General features: G+C 41.5%; 1 protein-coding gene across 2 annotated transcripts in view; it reads left to right on the top strand.

The window, feature by feature from the left end:
• Positions 1 to 6,627: 6,627 nt before the first annotated feature.
• The window catches only part of GPR155 (G protein-coupled receptor 155), a 29,254-nt gene continuing 22,217 nt past the window's right edge, over positions 6,628 to 13,664 (top strand). The window contains exons 1-2 of one of the 2 annotated variants that reach the window (XM_086465080.1): positions 6,628 to 6,667; positions 11,641 to 12,147. In XM_086465080.1, the coding sequence (XP_086321206.1) occupies positions 11,688 to 12,147 (460 nt within the window). In that variant the 5' untranslated portion in view covers positions 6,628 to 6,667; positions 11,641 to 11,687. Of the gene's footprint in view, positions 6,668 to 8,861; positions 9,021 to 11,640; positions 12,148 to 13,664 lie in introns of those variants that run through there. The other variant, XM_086465079.1, reaches the window with a different exon arrangement.

Raw genomic sequence — 13,664 nt, 5'->3', positions numbered from 1 at the left:
TTACAGAGATTTGGGTCATATTCTGAAAATACTTCCAAAGCTTTTAATTTGTGATGCCAAAATTGGGTTTGTGGTTTATTTCTTTGTTTTGGGAGGTTTGTTTGTTATTTAGGTTTCTTTACTAATTAATTGCTTGCCGAATAAGCAACAGGTGCAGCAGATCACACATCAGAAACTTGTTTTATCGTGCAGCTTGCTTTAACAAAAGCAAAGCAGCATTTACTAAGTTGTGTGCAATATTCCATTTCTTTGTTTTGGAGGAATCAGGCTGAATTGGAGTAGTTTTACAGTGACTGAGTAGTAAGAGTACTGAGAACATGTAACAAGCTGCCTATGTCAAAATGAATGAATGCGTTTTCTTAGGGCAAGAAAGAGCTCTAACTCTTATGCTCTGTTCTTAATTTCACCACGTACTGTCAGTCCGGTGGGTATGTGAAAATGTAAAAATATATTTTAAGTCTCTACATGCAGTAGATGCAGCTCTAACTGTAATATGAGGCAAAGAAATGAGATTTGATAATCTTTTTTTTTCCAGATAAAGCATTCAAAACTATGTTAAAATAGTGATTTCTTTGTGTGACTTCTGCAGGCTTCCCCCCTGTTGGACTGGTTAACTTGTTAACTCATCTTTGTGTACTTGTATTTTACTTCAGCAAACTTAACTTCTTGCTGAACCAAGTAACAGGTTGATACCCTAACAACCAATGATGCAATTTACACATTTAGGAGTCTCTGCAATGTTGTTTTATCTCCCCGAGAGCATTTTCAAAAAAAATCTCATAGTATTGAAATCATATGGGGCTATTCTGAGCTTTACTGAATTCAGTGCAATCTAATTTGTGCCTCTTTTTATAACTTTTTGCTTTAGAGAGGTGAATTTCACCATATATGTTTACTGTGCTTGCTTACAAGAGCAGTCCATTTCAACAAACCTGAACATACAAAATTATTGCTGCAGTTTTAGTTGGACTTTCTGCAAGCTGACTGTATTAGCTTCATATATTTTCCTCTGGCAGACACAATACTTTGAAGACTATAACTGCACCTGCAGCTCTGTGACAAACCAGTAACACGTGCCCTTGTCTCAGCCACAGAACATAGTGGAAGTGAGTGAGTAGGGTACAGTAAACATGGACTTTGCAAAACCAGCTCAAACATACGCATTGTCTTACAAAAGTTACTATAGCAAAAATATCAATTAAGTTCTCGTAACCAACATAGATAATGAGGGGTACTACTGTGAAATTGTAGATGAGCAGATAAATAGCTTTCTTGAGAAGGAAGATGTTTCACAAAGGTGTTCCAAGGTAATCAAAGTGAATGTAAACATCCAGTGCATCCCTCATCATTTCTGTGTTAACAAGCTTCAGGCTTATGGGTGACAGCATCTTGCTAGGCACTCTCCTGGCCTCTGGGTTAGATTGCTCTCAGGGACACAGATGCTGGATTTTTCATGATATTTAAGCCTCAAAAGTTTGGAAAATTCTTTCATGGGACTGCTAAGTGTTTTCTCTTTGACAGCCCCCTCCAGGGGAGAAATCTGGGGCCCTATTGCCTGTCTACAGATTAATTTTCCTAAGGTTGCCCTTGTTGTTTAACTGCCTCATCACACACAGGTACATTGTAAGCTGTATTTATTTTCCAGTAACCATGTGAGTCAGTGTAAATGATCAGACGCATCTAGACACAGATAAGCATGTTCTTCCTGAACATCCTACGCACAACTGCAAGAGAACAGACATTAGAAACCAATGAACTTTCTGAGTCCTGAACTAAATTTTTAGATAACAAAAGTTAAGACGTGCATTTTCAGATGGAGTCAGCTAAAAAAATTTGACAGAGGCTGAGCACAGGTTCCTGCCTTGTGCATTATATCGTCCATCTACTTGTTAAGCAGTGAGCAGTATGAGAACAGTACATCTTCCAGTACTAGAGTTACAATGCCATATTGTCTGTAGGCATAACCCCAATTTTCATATAAAATTTGGCTCATTGTCAATAACCAAGGCTCATTGAGTAAGTATTTTTCCTGTAATTGTCTATAAGGAGATTACCTAAGAACTGCTAGTCTCTCCACCCACTGTTGTAATTACTGTGTTAGTAAGATATTTAGATTTTTCGATGCTGTTGAAAACTAGGTGCACAACTGAAATTGCACTGAGATTATACCTGTAGATTTCCAGACAGATTTTTTTCCTTCCTGATGCATTTGCCAACATTCTTGCTGTCTGCTCATCCTCTGTATTCCTATTTTTGTCTATTCTTGGAAAAGTCACTTTTTTGTAATACCCTACTGAGAGGTTATTTAGAGAGATGCTGGTGCTACATTTTCAATCAGTAGTGCTGCTTTGAAGCTCACCTGACACTTCCTATCGTAGAAGCAGTGTTGTCTTTCAGTTATCACCATACCCTAACAATTTGGAAACAACTTCCATGCTAGCTCCCTGACTCTTTCTAGAAAAAGAAAACACCATTACTTTCAGTATTTTCAGAAACAAACTAGAGAAATATGTTTGCTAACAGTAAATTCTTGAGGGCTTTTCTTCAGAATAGTCCAGTGTTTCAGGCTTTGCAAAAAGCACTTGCAATTTACCAGTAAAGTAGCCTTTACATCAAGTACAAAGACACATTTGCGATCCCCTGAAAATCTGCCCAAATTGGCTCAGTTGTACATCTTTGCCAAATATGTTTGAATGTAATCACTGCTAGATCTTAAAAGTTAAATTATCTCAAGCCTGTTCTCATTGAGACAGTTAAGCCTCTTGTAGCTCCTGTGTGGGGCCAGCCTATGTACGTGTAATTGTCGTAGGTGAATGAGTATGATGAAAGCCACAGGTGAGCAGGATGACTCCTGTAAGGGTTGCTCCAGCTGCTTTTCACTGGTTGAGCTGTTGCCCAGATTAAGAAGCAGGAACAAACTCTCCCGTACACTTGGTTGACTGCTTTGGTGGCACATAAATGGATGGAAACATCTGATTTGAGTGAAAACAGCATGAAAACCAAGGCAGAAAAGCAGTTTGTGATTATGCAAGGGGTGGTATTGGAATGCTCAAGGGGATCAAATTAAGATTTTGGGGAGAACTTTAAGTTTTATATTTCTTTAGTAGCTATTGGAAAGCTTGGCTTTGCAATGATAGTAATGGCGTTTTCTGTGATCTACAGTTAAACTGCTGAAGTTGGGTTGCCAGTGGTGGAGGACAGCTGTGATCAAGAGCTGACGGACTGTATAAATCTGTCCTCTCAGTAATTTGTAGACAAAAAACTTGCCTCTCCTATACATTAGTCACACTATTACAGCTATGGTCATTGCTAGTCCAAATGTTGGGGGTTTTTATTAATGCAGGGGGGTGTTTCGATATTTCTATGGGTTGGGTGAAACTCCATGACAACTGGTGTCCATGACTGTCACCCTCGGTTTACAAAGATCTTAAAAGGAAAAGGAAAGTAAACTCTATTACAAACCCCGGCTGCTGGAACACAAAGAAGCTCCACCCAAAACAAAGGTACGTTCAAGGCCAGTGAAGAACATGTGCCTCAAAGAAAAAGTCTACAGAGCTTTGATTAAGTACTGGGGGAGCGAGGAGGAGGTGTTGAACAGTGAGAAGATACTGTCCTTTGCTTTTCTGGGAAGCAGGACTTTTTGCAGTCTTTGGGAATATGCAGGAGTATCCTGTGTATTCAGTACTGAATTGGAAAGAATTCTTGACTCCAACATTAAGTTATCATTGCTAATTGTCCAAGTCAAATGCTGCTAATAGCTCCCAACCTAGTGGAGAACTGGTCCTGTCATCCAGTGTTTTAGTTACTTGTGGTGCTGTTCATGTTTCTTAACAAGATACGGGGTCAAGCCCCAGTGCTCTTCTCTGTTCATCTCAGAAATGGCTGCATGTCAATGACATATAGTTGCTAGGCTGCTTATAATAGGTTTAAAAAATTAAAATCTTCAGGAGGAAATATGCTATATTAAGTCCCAATTATTTATTTCTGTGCATGTAATTTTCCTTATTTTTTCTTAGACAGCAGCTGTAACTCACACATCTTTTTTAAAAATAATGAATCTAAATTCTAAATAGAATGTTATTGTATTTCTTCTATTTTTTTATCTCATCATGTGCCTTTGGTACTACAATTTCATACTTTTGAGTATTTCCATTCCAAAAGAAAACACAAGACTCGGGTCAAGTGCAGTTTCCTGATCTAGGAGTGTGTACATACTACAGCTGAGATGGAAACACAGCCTGCTCTCCTGTAACCGCTCATCCCCTGGAAAATCACAGTGTTGGTTGGTGTATATCAATAGCAATCAGTGAGCAGCCTGTCCAGCCCAATTTGTGCTCTTGTAAAATAATGCACTGAAGGATGATCATATTTTAAATACTTTATTAAATGCTGAATCACTAGTGATCTTTTTAAGAGGAAGAAATGAGTTCAAGAGAAGGGAAGGCATAAATTCTCATGAAGATTTCTCAGTACAGTCTGGTTTGCCTCCCTTGCTACTCCTCAGAGCATGTCCCTCTAAGGCATGTCATTTCTATAGGGAGGAGTGCAAGGCAGAAAGCCAAACAATCTGAAAGATCCCATTATACTGTACTTCCGAAAACTAATCCAAATCAGTTTCAGAGTGGCCTTTGTCAGGTGCCAGAGAAACTTTAACATTGAATAAAATAACAAAAGTCTTCTTTCTTAGTGTTAGCATTAAAAAAAAGTCTCACCCTAATGTTACAGCAGGCAAGTGTTACCCAACAGGCTGTACCACCTTCCAGCGATAAACGTACACTTGTTGGCACGGCTTCGGTACCACCCTTCACTGACCTTTTGATTGGGCTGTGTTGGCCCAACGTAGTGACTGGATAGGGACAGGAAGGAGAAGTAGAGAGGACGCTGGCACTGACTTTGGCATTGGCATTGCTGCCACATGTCAGTTGGTGTGTGTATTAACTGTATACATATTTAATGCAGCAACAGAAAAATCAACTTATTAAGCATTGGTACCTTTAAATTAAAATGAAAGCAGACATACAATATCAACAATATATTACCTTCTAAAAGTTTCCAACAGTCATTTTTATCCCCACAAGGTTCTATCCCTGTCTGCATTCTTTATGGGATTTTGCTAACCCTTTCCTGGCCTCTTATTTAATTCCTTTGTTATTTTTGCTGTTACTATCGATATTGCTGGTTTTACTATATAGTATCTGATTTGTTTCTGTTAAGTTTCCTGTAAGTATTTTGACAGTAAACCTTGTCAACTGAACTGACTATGGGTGAATTTATTAGAACATAGCTGAGACAGCGCTTCATAAATTGTCAATCACATGTATCTTTTTTGGTTGAGATAGTTCTCCCCTCCCCTCCGTTTTGGTCTCCTCTGGATGTTACATGAAAGGGGAAGAGGAATGGTTCTTTTTTTGCTTGGAGTTCTCAGTTTGGAGGGGGAAACTACTGAGCACACAGACTCTGGATGGTGTCACATCTGCCAGGAAAGTTCACTTACTCCAGGTAGGACAGCTATTGCCGTATGTCTGCCACACTTAACAAGTAAGACAAGCTGGTTTGGGTCAAATAAACTGTGGAAGAAAGTATACAATAGAATTTCACACTTAAACTCTTTGTGGCAGCGATATCTGTCTTAGTCCCTAGCAAACAGCAGCTCGACCTGCTCTCTCCTCAATTGCATCAAAAATGGGAAGCCATGGGAAAGCTGCAACCTCTCGTTCAGCAAGAAAATCTTTGGCTATTACTAGCTTTTAGTTTTTCCTGAGGAAATCATTGAGTGTCGGACCAGCCTTGGGGAATCAATGACATGCTGAAAACAGCGATGTGTTTCTAAGCACTCTTGACTGCTAAAAAAGTTGACATTAGTGTAGAAAGTTCAGGGATCAGGGTCAGCCCCATTATCGGCCCACGCTGAGCTGAGGGCGGCAGCCCTGGCTCGGGCAGATAAATGTCGGCGAGCCCCGCACTGGCCTCTGCTGAATTCGGGGCCTGTGTTTTGCCCCACATGAGAGCTAAGGCTCTCCCGCGGGGAGGTAGCGCCTCGCCATCAGACCCGGGCCCGGCTGAGCGCAGGTGGCGGGAGGTAGTTCGTTCTGCCCCGGGGAGAAGCGGGAGGCGGCAGGAGCTCGTTCCGCTCCCGCCAGGGAAGGCGGATCCCGAGAGCGGGAGGAGCCGGCGGGGTAAAGGGCGCGGTGGGGGCACGCCGCACCGGGCCGCCCTCAGGCCCGCCGCCACGGAGGGGCTCGCCCTGCGGCTGCGGGGCCCGGCCCCGCGCCGCCGCCATCTTGCGGCCGATCCCTCCCACCCGGCGGCATCCGCCGCGCCGCCCTGCGCCCCTGCCCACCCGCGGGCCCTGCGCGGCGCGGCGGGGCGCCGGCCCGAGCCTGGGCGCCGGCCCGAGCCTGGCCTCCGGCGCACGGGCGAGTGGCGGCGGGGGGCGGGGCGCGGCAGCGGCGCTGCCCCCGGGGAGGAGGCCGCGGGGCCGGCCCCGCAGGGTGCGGAGCCGGCTGCGAGTGCCGGGCTGTCGCTGGCGGGGCGGGCCGGGGCGGGCCAGCCCTCCCCTCCTGGGCCCCGGTACCGGCGGCCTCGGCCTTGGAGAGGTGCTCACCTTGGCACAGTACAAATCCTCTATGTGCACCTTTGTGCGGAGGCGCCTACCAAAGCTCAGTAGGTAAGCTGCCCGCCCCCTCCCCCGGCTTCTGGCTTTATTTTCTAATGAGGCAGCTGTCACACAGGACGGTGCTGTTATTTTTTTATCTTTGGCTGTTTCTGGGTGAAAATGCTGTGTGCTCGTAGCTGGGGTGACCATGGAAAGGAGTGCAGTGATGGGCAAGAAAAGGGCAGGCGCCAGGCGTTTGTTTTGTTGTGGCTTTCTCACTGTAAGTCAAACGATGTTTCAGCCCTGTTTGGCAGGTGGGGTAAGTGAGGAGGTGCTTTTTAAGGGGGGCTGACAATAAAACATAATCTGTATTGAAAGATGTTTTGCTGTTTGCTTCAAAAGTATATATCTATCTGTTGACAAGCCTTAAGATGAGCCTAGTTGAAAATTAAGGGGAGATATGTTTTCCATTTGTTTTTCTGGCTTGATATTTTGTGCTGTTGGCAACTGTTGCTTCATTTGGGCTTGTCTGAACACCCGCACTGGCAAATTTTGATGCAGATTTAAGTGTTGTGGTTGTGAGTGCTGCCAGTCGCGTGCTCAGGGCAGGCCTTGGCTTCGGCGGGCTTCCTGCGCACACGGCTTCCCCCGCTTCTCTGATGTCCAGGTGCTTTCTTGTAAAGACAGTGTAGGGAAAAAAAAACCCTGAAAAAGGAAGTGTCATCTTGAAAAACAACTGCTCAGAGACACTTAAGGTCTGATATTTCTTGTGTCATTGTCTGGATTTCAAGCTGGGGGTGGCCCACTTCTTGGGTTAACTGCTGCTAGAATATAGTCCTCTATCTGCTTTCTTAGCCCAGTAAAGAAAAAAGTAAAAATAGTGGTTAGCTTGCAAGAATAGGAACTGCAGTAATCACTTCTTCCCACTTAATTTTATCATTGTAACTCTCTAAAGTTGCTTCCTCTTTTACTTACTGTACAAACTTTTACATGAAAATGCATATGGTGCGTTCTTATCTGAGCTGAGGATAAAGTGCTGGAGCTGCCACAAATGGTAACTCGTCCTGCCCCGATTCCACTTTCAGCCTCCTGAATAAAATAATGTGTCATCCTTGGGATGTTTCTACATTGCATTAAAGTAGGAAATGAGGTCACGTTGTGGGATATAATTTATGAACAATGTGCACAGCCTTGCCAGTGTCACCAGAATTATCCTGAGAGTGATTATCGGCTGAACGCTCGAGAGTGAGAGGCCAGAGAGAAGATGTACGTTTGAGGTATCTCTTCTATTCTCTCATACCATCTTTAAGTTTCATTTAAAAAGAAAATTAAAGGGACTTTCCTGTTGGAAAAGGAGACAACTTCTTAATTTTGGTACTCGGAGAGGAGCAACATCATGTTGCTTAACTCACAGCTGCTGGGGAATTGAATTTCTGGTCTGGTGAATTTTAACACTTTACAAATATTGACAACCTGTGAGAGAAGTGGGCAAATATCAGCGCTCCAGTTTGTTTCAAGAGAATTGTAAACTGCACTTGTTCCTTGCTCTCTATTGTTGGTCTTCATACCAGGCTACCTCTCGTGCTAGTTGTGCTGTCCTTCCATACAAATGCAAGCAGACAGTCTGGCTGCAAGCAGCTACGCTTGACACAGTTGACAGTAGATAAGACAACGTGATTCCTAAAAGCTTTGTCCTTATGGGCCTGAAGTTCCTAACAATGCAGCTTGTGGCTGAGTGTTCCAGGATTCAAATCTCAGCCCTCAATCTCTGAAGGAATAACCACAAATCATATATCCTATGGAGTCAAAGCTAAGTGCTTTCCTTTGGAACTGTGTTTTATTTCCTTATTTTAGTATCATTTGGCTAGTTAATTTGTTACATCTACTGTAAGAACAGATGAGTTTCTATGTAGAATATATAAGGTTTTGGTTTTGCATCGGATCATTATCTTGGATTTCATTAAGAACTGCGAATTGACATTTTAGCTCATGCGAGATGCTAGCTTGAGGTAAGCCCAAGGTGTGATAAGACTGTATGTTAAATCTGTGATTAGTGATTGTAGCTGTTAAATCTGTGATTGTAGCTAGTGTAGAATGTTGCTGGCTTCTTTTAAGAATTCAGTATTGGAAATCTGTTGCTGATCCTCTTTTGGACACTTTGCAAATCCCAACAACTTACTTAAGTTTTGCTTGTAGAAGAAACGGTTTATTGTCTGGTTCATTTATTGCAAGTTTTTCCATGGTTCTATAGTAGATAATGCTTTGAGTTCCTGGTCCAAATACATCTAGACGAGTGTATCGTCTGTAACGTAAGAAAAATACAACCTTTAAAATACGCCCTACTTGGAGTGAGACTCATTTTCCTTGGGAGAAGAGGCAGCCAAGGCTACTGGGCAGATTTGGGTGATGCAGCTTCGCAGTCCAGGTACGTTACAACAGCATTGTAGGAGTGCTTACTAAAAGCCTCAGGCGTAAATAAAAGTCATGAGTCAAAGTGTTCATGCTACATGTGAGTATGTCTATGCTGGATGCCAGGGCATGCAAGATCTCACCTTTGCTCTGACTTGATTACTTCTTTACCTGGCTGTTACGAGTTCTCTGTTCCCTGCGGATAGGATACAAAGAAGCTGGGAGGACTCTTAAAGCAGTTGTTAATTTGCACAGACCTAGCCATCGTGCTCTACGAAGCACTGGTTTGGGAATTGGGAATCTCAGCTTTGCCACTGATATGTTAAATGGCTCATGGCAAATCAGTTCGCCTTTGCCTTAGTTTCTGTCTCTACAAAGTGGGGTAAGGTATCTTGACTTTCTTCACAGAGTACTTTAGGATTTAGTCATGTCAAAATTTTGCATGTAGAGTTAGCTGATGGTCTGTACATCTTTCAGAGCTGTATCACCAAAGCCATATCTGTTTCTAGCAAGACATTGCTATTGACCAATGAATATTTGTGTTTGATGTCCTCTCTTTTCATCTGGTTTGCAGACTTTACATGTCTACTTGTATATAGAACCTGCTGTGTTATAGTCAGCCCTTTCAAAGGGGATCACTGGTAACAAGTGCAGATCAGGAGTCACAAGACTTATCTGTTGTACATAAATACTTAATGTAATACCTGCTTAAATTTCACCGTTAACAGACTTGTGTGTAGGAATATGGGTAAGCAGTAGCGTGATGAATTAAATCATTGGCCACTGTGCCATATGTTGGATCCCTTGCTAACTGAAAAGTGTATCATTAGCACATGATACTGAAATGTAGGGAGAGATCAAAGTTGCACAAAGCAAGGTACAAGCTTGAAGGGTGATATCATGATTTCATCTCTGAAATTTGAGAGGGCTTTGCCAAATGTTTTTGTGCCAGAGTGGAGAAGCTACGATTCTTGGTCAAATTTCTCTTCCTTGCCTGGCGCTCAGTTCTTGTAAGGGCTGTTCCTCTTGTTATTCTGTAATGGATTAAGAGACCATAATCTTCTGCTGTGAAAGGATATGAAAGCAAGCGGGTTTTGATGTGTAGAGAATGAGTCTGTAGAAAGACTCAACAAAAGATGTAGAAAAAGAGAACTGCTACTGATAGACTATGAAGGTTTTTCTTGCAACAGAATTTAGACGAATATGAGTTCAGTAGGTTTACATTTCCCCCAAATTAGAGGATTTTGTAACCTTTGCCACTCACCTCTTGCAAAATAAATACACAGCACAGGGTAACTGAAGGAGCATCTTTTTGGGAGAATAGGAGGAGGACAGTTTCAGGCTCATTGGACTTGAATCGACAGCGGGATATTCACGAAAGAGATCTTGGAGACAGGCTGAACAGAGGAAGATAGGACTGGATTAGGGAGAGAGATCTGTGAGTCATCTATTTATTACTGAATAAGTGCTTATGAAAATAGGCAGAGGATGTAGAGAGACAAAAGAGGAACAAGAAAGGAGCTCTATCGGCACCCACAGAAATTTAGAGGCATCCTCCCACATAGATGTTATAGGAACAAATAGACTTGGGAGGACAATTAGAAGGCACTGTAATTACAAACTATCTGGGAAATGAAAAAAATTAAGAAGAGAGTGATTAAGATAAAGTTGTATGGTGGTCACAAAGGATGAAGATGGAACACAAATTCTGAGAGATTGGGAAGATTTTGGCCTCTCAGGGTTTTGGTAAGAGTTGTTTCAGGGGCAGAACCTGGATTAAATAGGATCTAAAGATGAAGGAGGGCTCCTGACCATGCGTGAAGTTGAGCACATGGAAACAGAGGTAAACAGCAGTAGTTAAAGGGAGGTCAGGGATGGGATTTTAATATTGGGAGTTCAAAGTGTATTTTTATTGTGAAGGAAAAAGAACCAAGTAGGAAATGGTTTAGGCAAGACCTAAGATAAGATATCCTGGGGCGAACAAAAGGAGTTAGAGAAGAGTGCTAAGAATTTGGTCACTGAAAGCAAAGAGTATGTGAGAATTGTATTTGGGAATTGACAGTGAGCTGAGGGGTAAGGAAGGTTGTAAGCTGCTAACGAGTATGGAAAGAGTCTTGTGCTTTTCTGTTAGAGAGTTAACTGGGCTTATAGTAATGGTGATCCAGGAAAGCAAGGAGCGTACACTAACAATTTAGCAGTTGCTGGTTTTGGAAACAATGGCTGGAAAGTGCTGAAGGGTTGTAATTTATTCTAAATTATGTTTAGATCCTAGAATAATAACAAAAAAATACTTGTAATCTCCTTTCCTTCCAATTGATTTTTTGGTTTTTTTGAATGCCCAATCTACATTTTATTTTAAGATTTTGGTGTTACCCTCAATTTATTTGGGGATTTTTAGCCTCTATCAATTGTCTTGTTGAATTGTGTGGAGTTGTGAGAAGATGATATGTGAAGGTGGTCTGTTCATCATTCTTCTTTCTCAGAGTTATTTCTCTTTAGCTACTTATTTTTTGTCTCATTATTTATTTGTAATGCACTTGTAAGTGTAAACTCTTCTGTCAGCAAGCCTAATACCATAAATATTCACAAACACAGTTTTGGAAGTTAATGAATAAATACTTTTGTTTCTTTTACAGATGAGATCATTCCATGCTCTTTTTTTTGAACAAGGTGGTCAAAGGAAATGGATAGCTATTCGGACTTTGATTCAAAGAACTTCTCATCTTTGGCTAATATGTCTATTTCTTTGCCTGGACAAGCTGGACTCAATACCACTGGCGGTACTCCTTCTATGTCAATAAGCAGACTTTTCCCAGCCCTGTTAGAATGCTTTGGAATAATTCTTTGTGGCTACATAGCTGGAAGAGCCAACATTATCACATCAACTCAGGCCAAAGGACTGGGAAATTTTGTGTCCCGTTTTGCACTCCCAGCTCTGCTGTTCAAAAACATGGTGGTACTTAACTTTTCTAATGTGAATTGGTCCTTCCTGTACAGTATTTTAGTTGCCAAAGCTGCTGTGTTTTTCTTAGTCTGCGTTTTAACGTTGTTAGTAGCCAGTCCTGAGAATCGATTTAGCAAAGCAGGATTGTTCCCTATTTTTGCTACACAAAGCAATGACTTTGCACTGGGATATCCAATAGGTAAGTAGGCTTTCTTCTTTAAAATTAATTTTCAGTGTTCTGGACATGTTTGCTTTTATTTTTCCATAATTCAAAATTGACTTCTGAACTGAAGTTATGAGCTAACAAAGCCATTTCTCAAGTCACATTTCTTGACTTCAGACTATGTACTTTTTGGTAAAGGAAGAAAACTGTCAGCTGATGTGAATGAGACAATGTAAAACAATCCAACTAGTGTTGTCCATATGATCTTGTCATGTTAAACTAAATCAGATTTAAAAAAAAAAAAATTAAAATTGGTATGAAGTACCTTATACTTCCTGCAGGCAATTTTCCGTATGGGAAATTGCCAGTTTCCCTCAAGACCAAAATTCCTTGCTTTGCAAAGTATGAGCTTGTATCTTTGGCCTCTGAAATAGCTGTAGTGGGTTTTTTACTGATTTGGCGTTACCTCTTGTCTTAGCTCAAAGAAAACATCTAGCCATAATGTTGGTGCTTGCTGGTTGTGGAGTGTATGTGACAAACCTTAAATCTGTTCAGAAAAAACTTCTAATTTTTGTGCTACTTAACATAATTTATGTAGCCAATCATGTTCTATCCCTTAATATTTTTTCTATTGTGGCCAGTAGGCATGCTTTAGGATATAGTCCTGGAAGAAGCCAGTCTTCTAAAAGCAAGATTGCTGCGTGATTTGTGGTAACTTGCATTTGTGTGTATCAAATTGGAATTTTATGCGGCTGTGGTGCCATTCTCAGGATGTGTAACTAACCACCAGTCCAGTGGAGCTAAAAAACAAAAAACAAAACACAGAGGCATTCAGACTGTAACTTGTATAGCTGTGTACTCTTATTCTTGTAAGCCTATATTCTAAATTCCCAGCAACATCAGTTATTAAACTTAATTTTATCCCAATTTGCAAGACTATTATTTTCTTCCCTCTTGATAAGCAATTTTTTTTCTTTTTCCTTTTTATAGGTTTTCTTAATGGTATGTTAATATGCTTTTAGCCATGTGTACTGCGATACTTAAGAAGAGATCTGGAGTTGTAGCAGGCTTCTCCCACCTGCTGCTGTCTGAATTGCAGTGCTTTCTACCTGCCTTGGGAGGCTCTTTTGTGCCAATGTATTTTTCAGTGTTGCCTCTTCCTAGGCTGACCCGTGTGGCTGGTGTGGGAATGCACAGTGCATGTATCGGGATCTTCAAAATACATCTCAAGTGGAAGGCATTTGGAGAGGATGCCTGGTCTGTGTTTTATTTGTTTGCTGCTCCCTGAAGAGAAAGTACTCTTTGCCTCTCAAATTCTCTTGAGATCACTCTTGTCATCTAGACAAGGTTAAGAACAAAAACAAAGAAAGCAAGTTTGTTCTGGCAAAGCAAAAAGCAAGACACTTGATTACAGAATGGAAAATGCAGTTACAAAAGAGAAGCTTAAACATGTAATTCCAGATTATATGTAACAACAAGTAGTTCCATGTTTTAGATTACTTGAGGAGTTGGCAGTTTCTTTTTCCCTGTTCCAGAGCAGTGTGCTCAGGAGA

This window comes from Leptosomus discolor, chromosome 5 (assembly GCF_034619465.1).
Source record: "Leptosomus discolor isolate bLepDis1 chromosome 5, bLepDis1.hap2, whole genome shotgun sequence".
NCBI lineage: Eukaryota > Metazoa > Chordata > Aves > Leptosomiformes > Leptosomidae > Leptosomus > Leptosomus discolor.
This window is presented reverse-complemented; position numbering and strand designations above follow the sequence as displayed.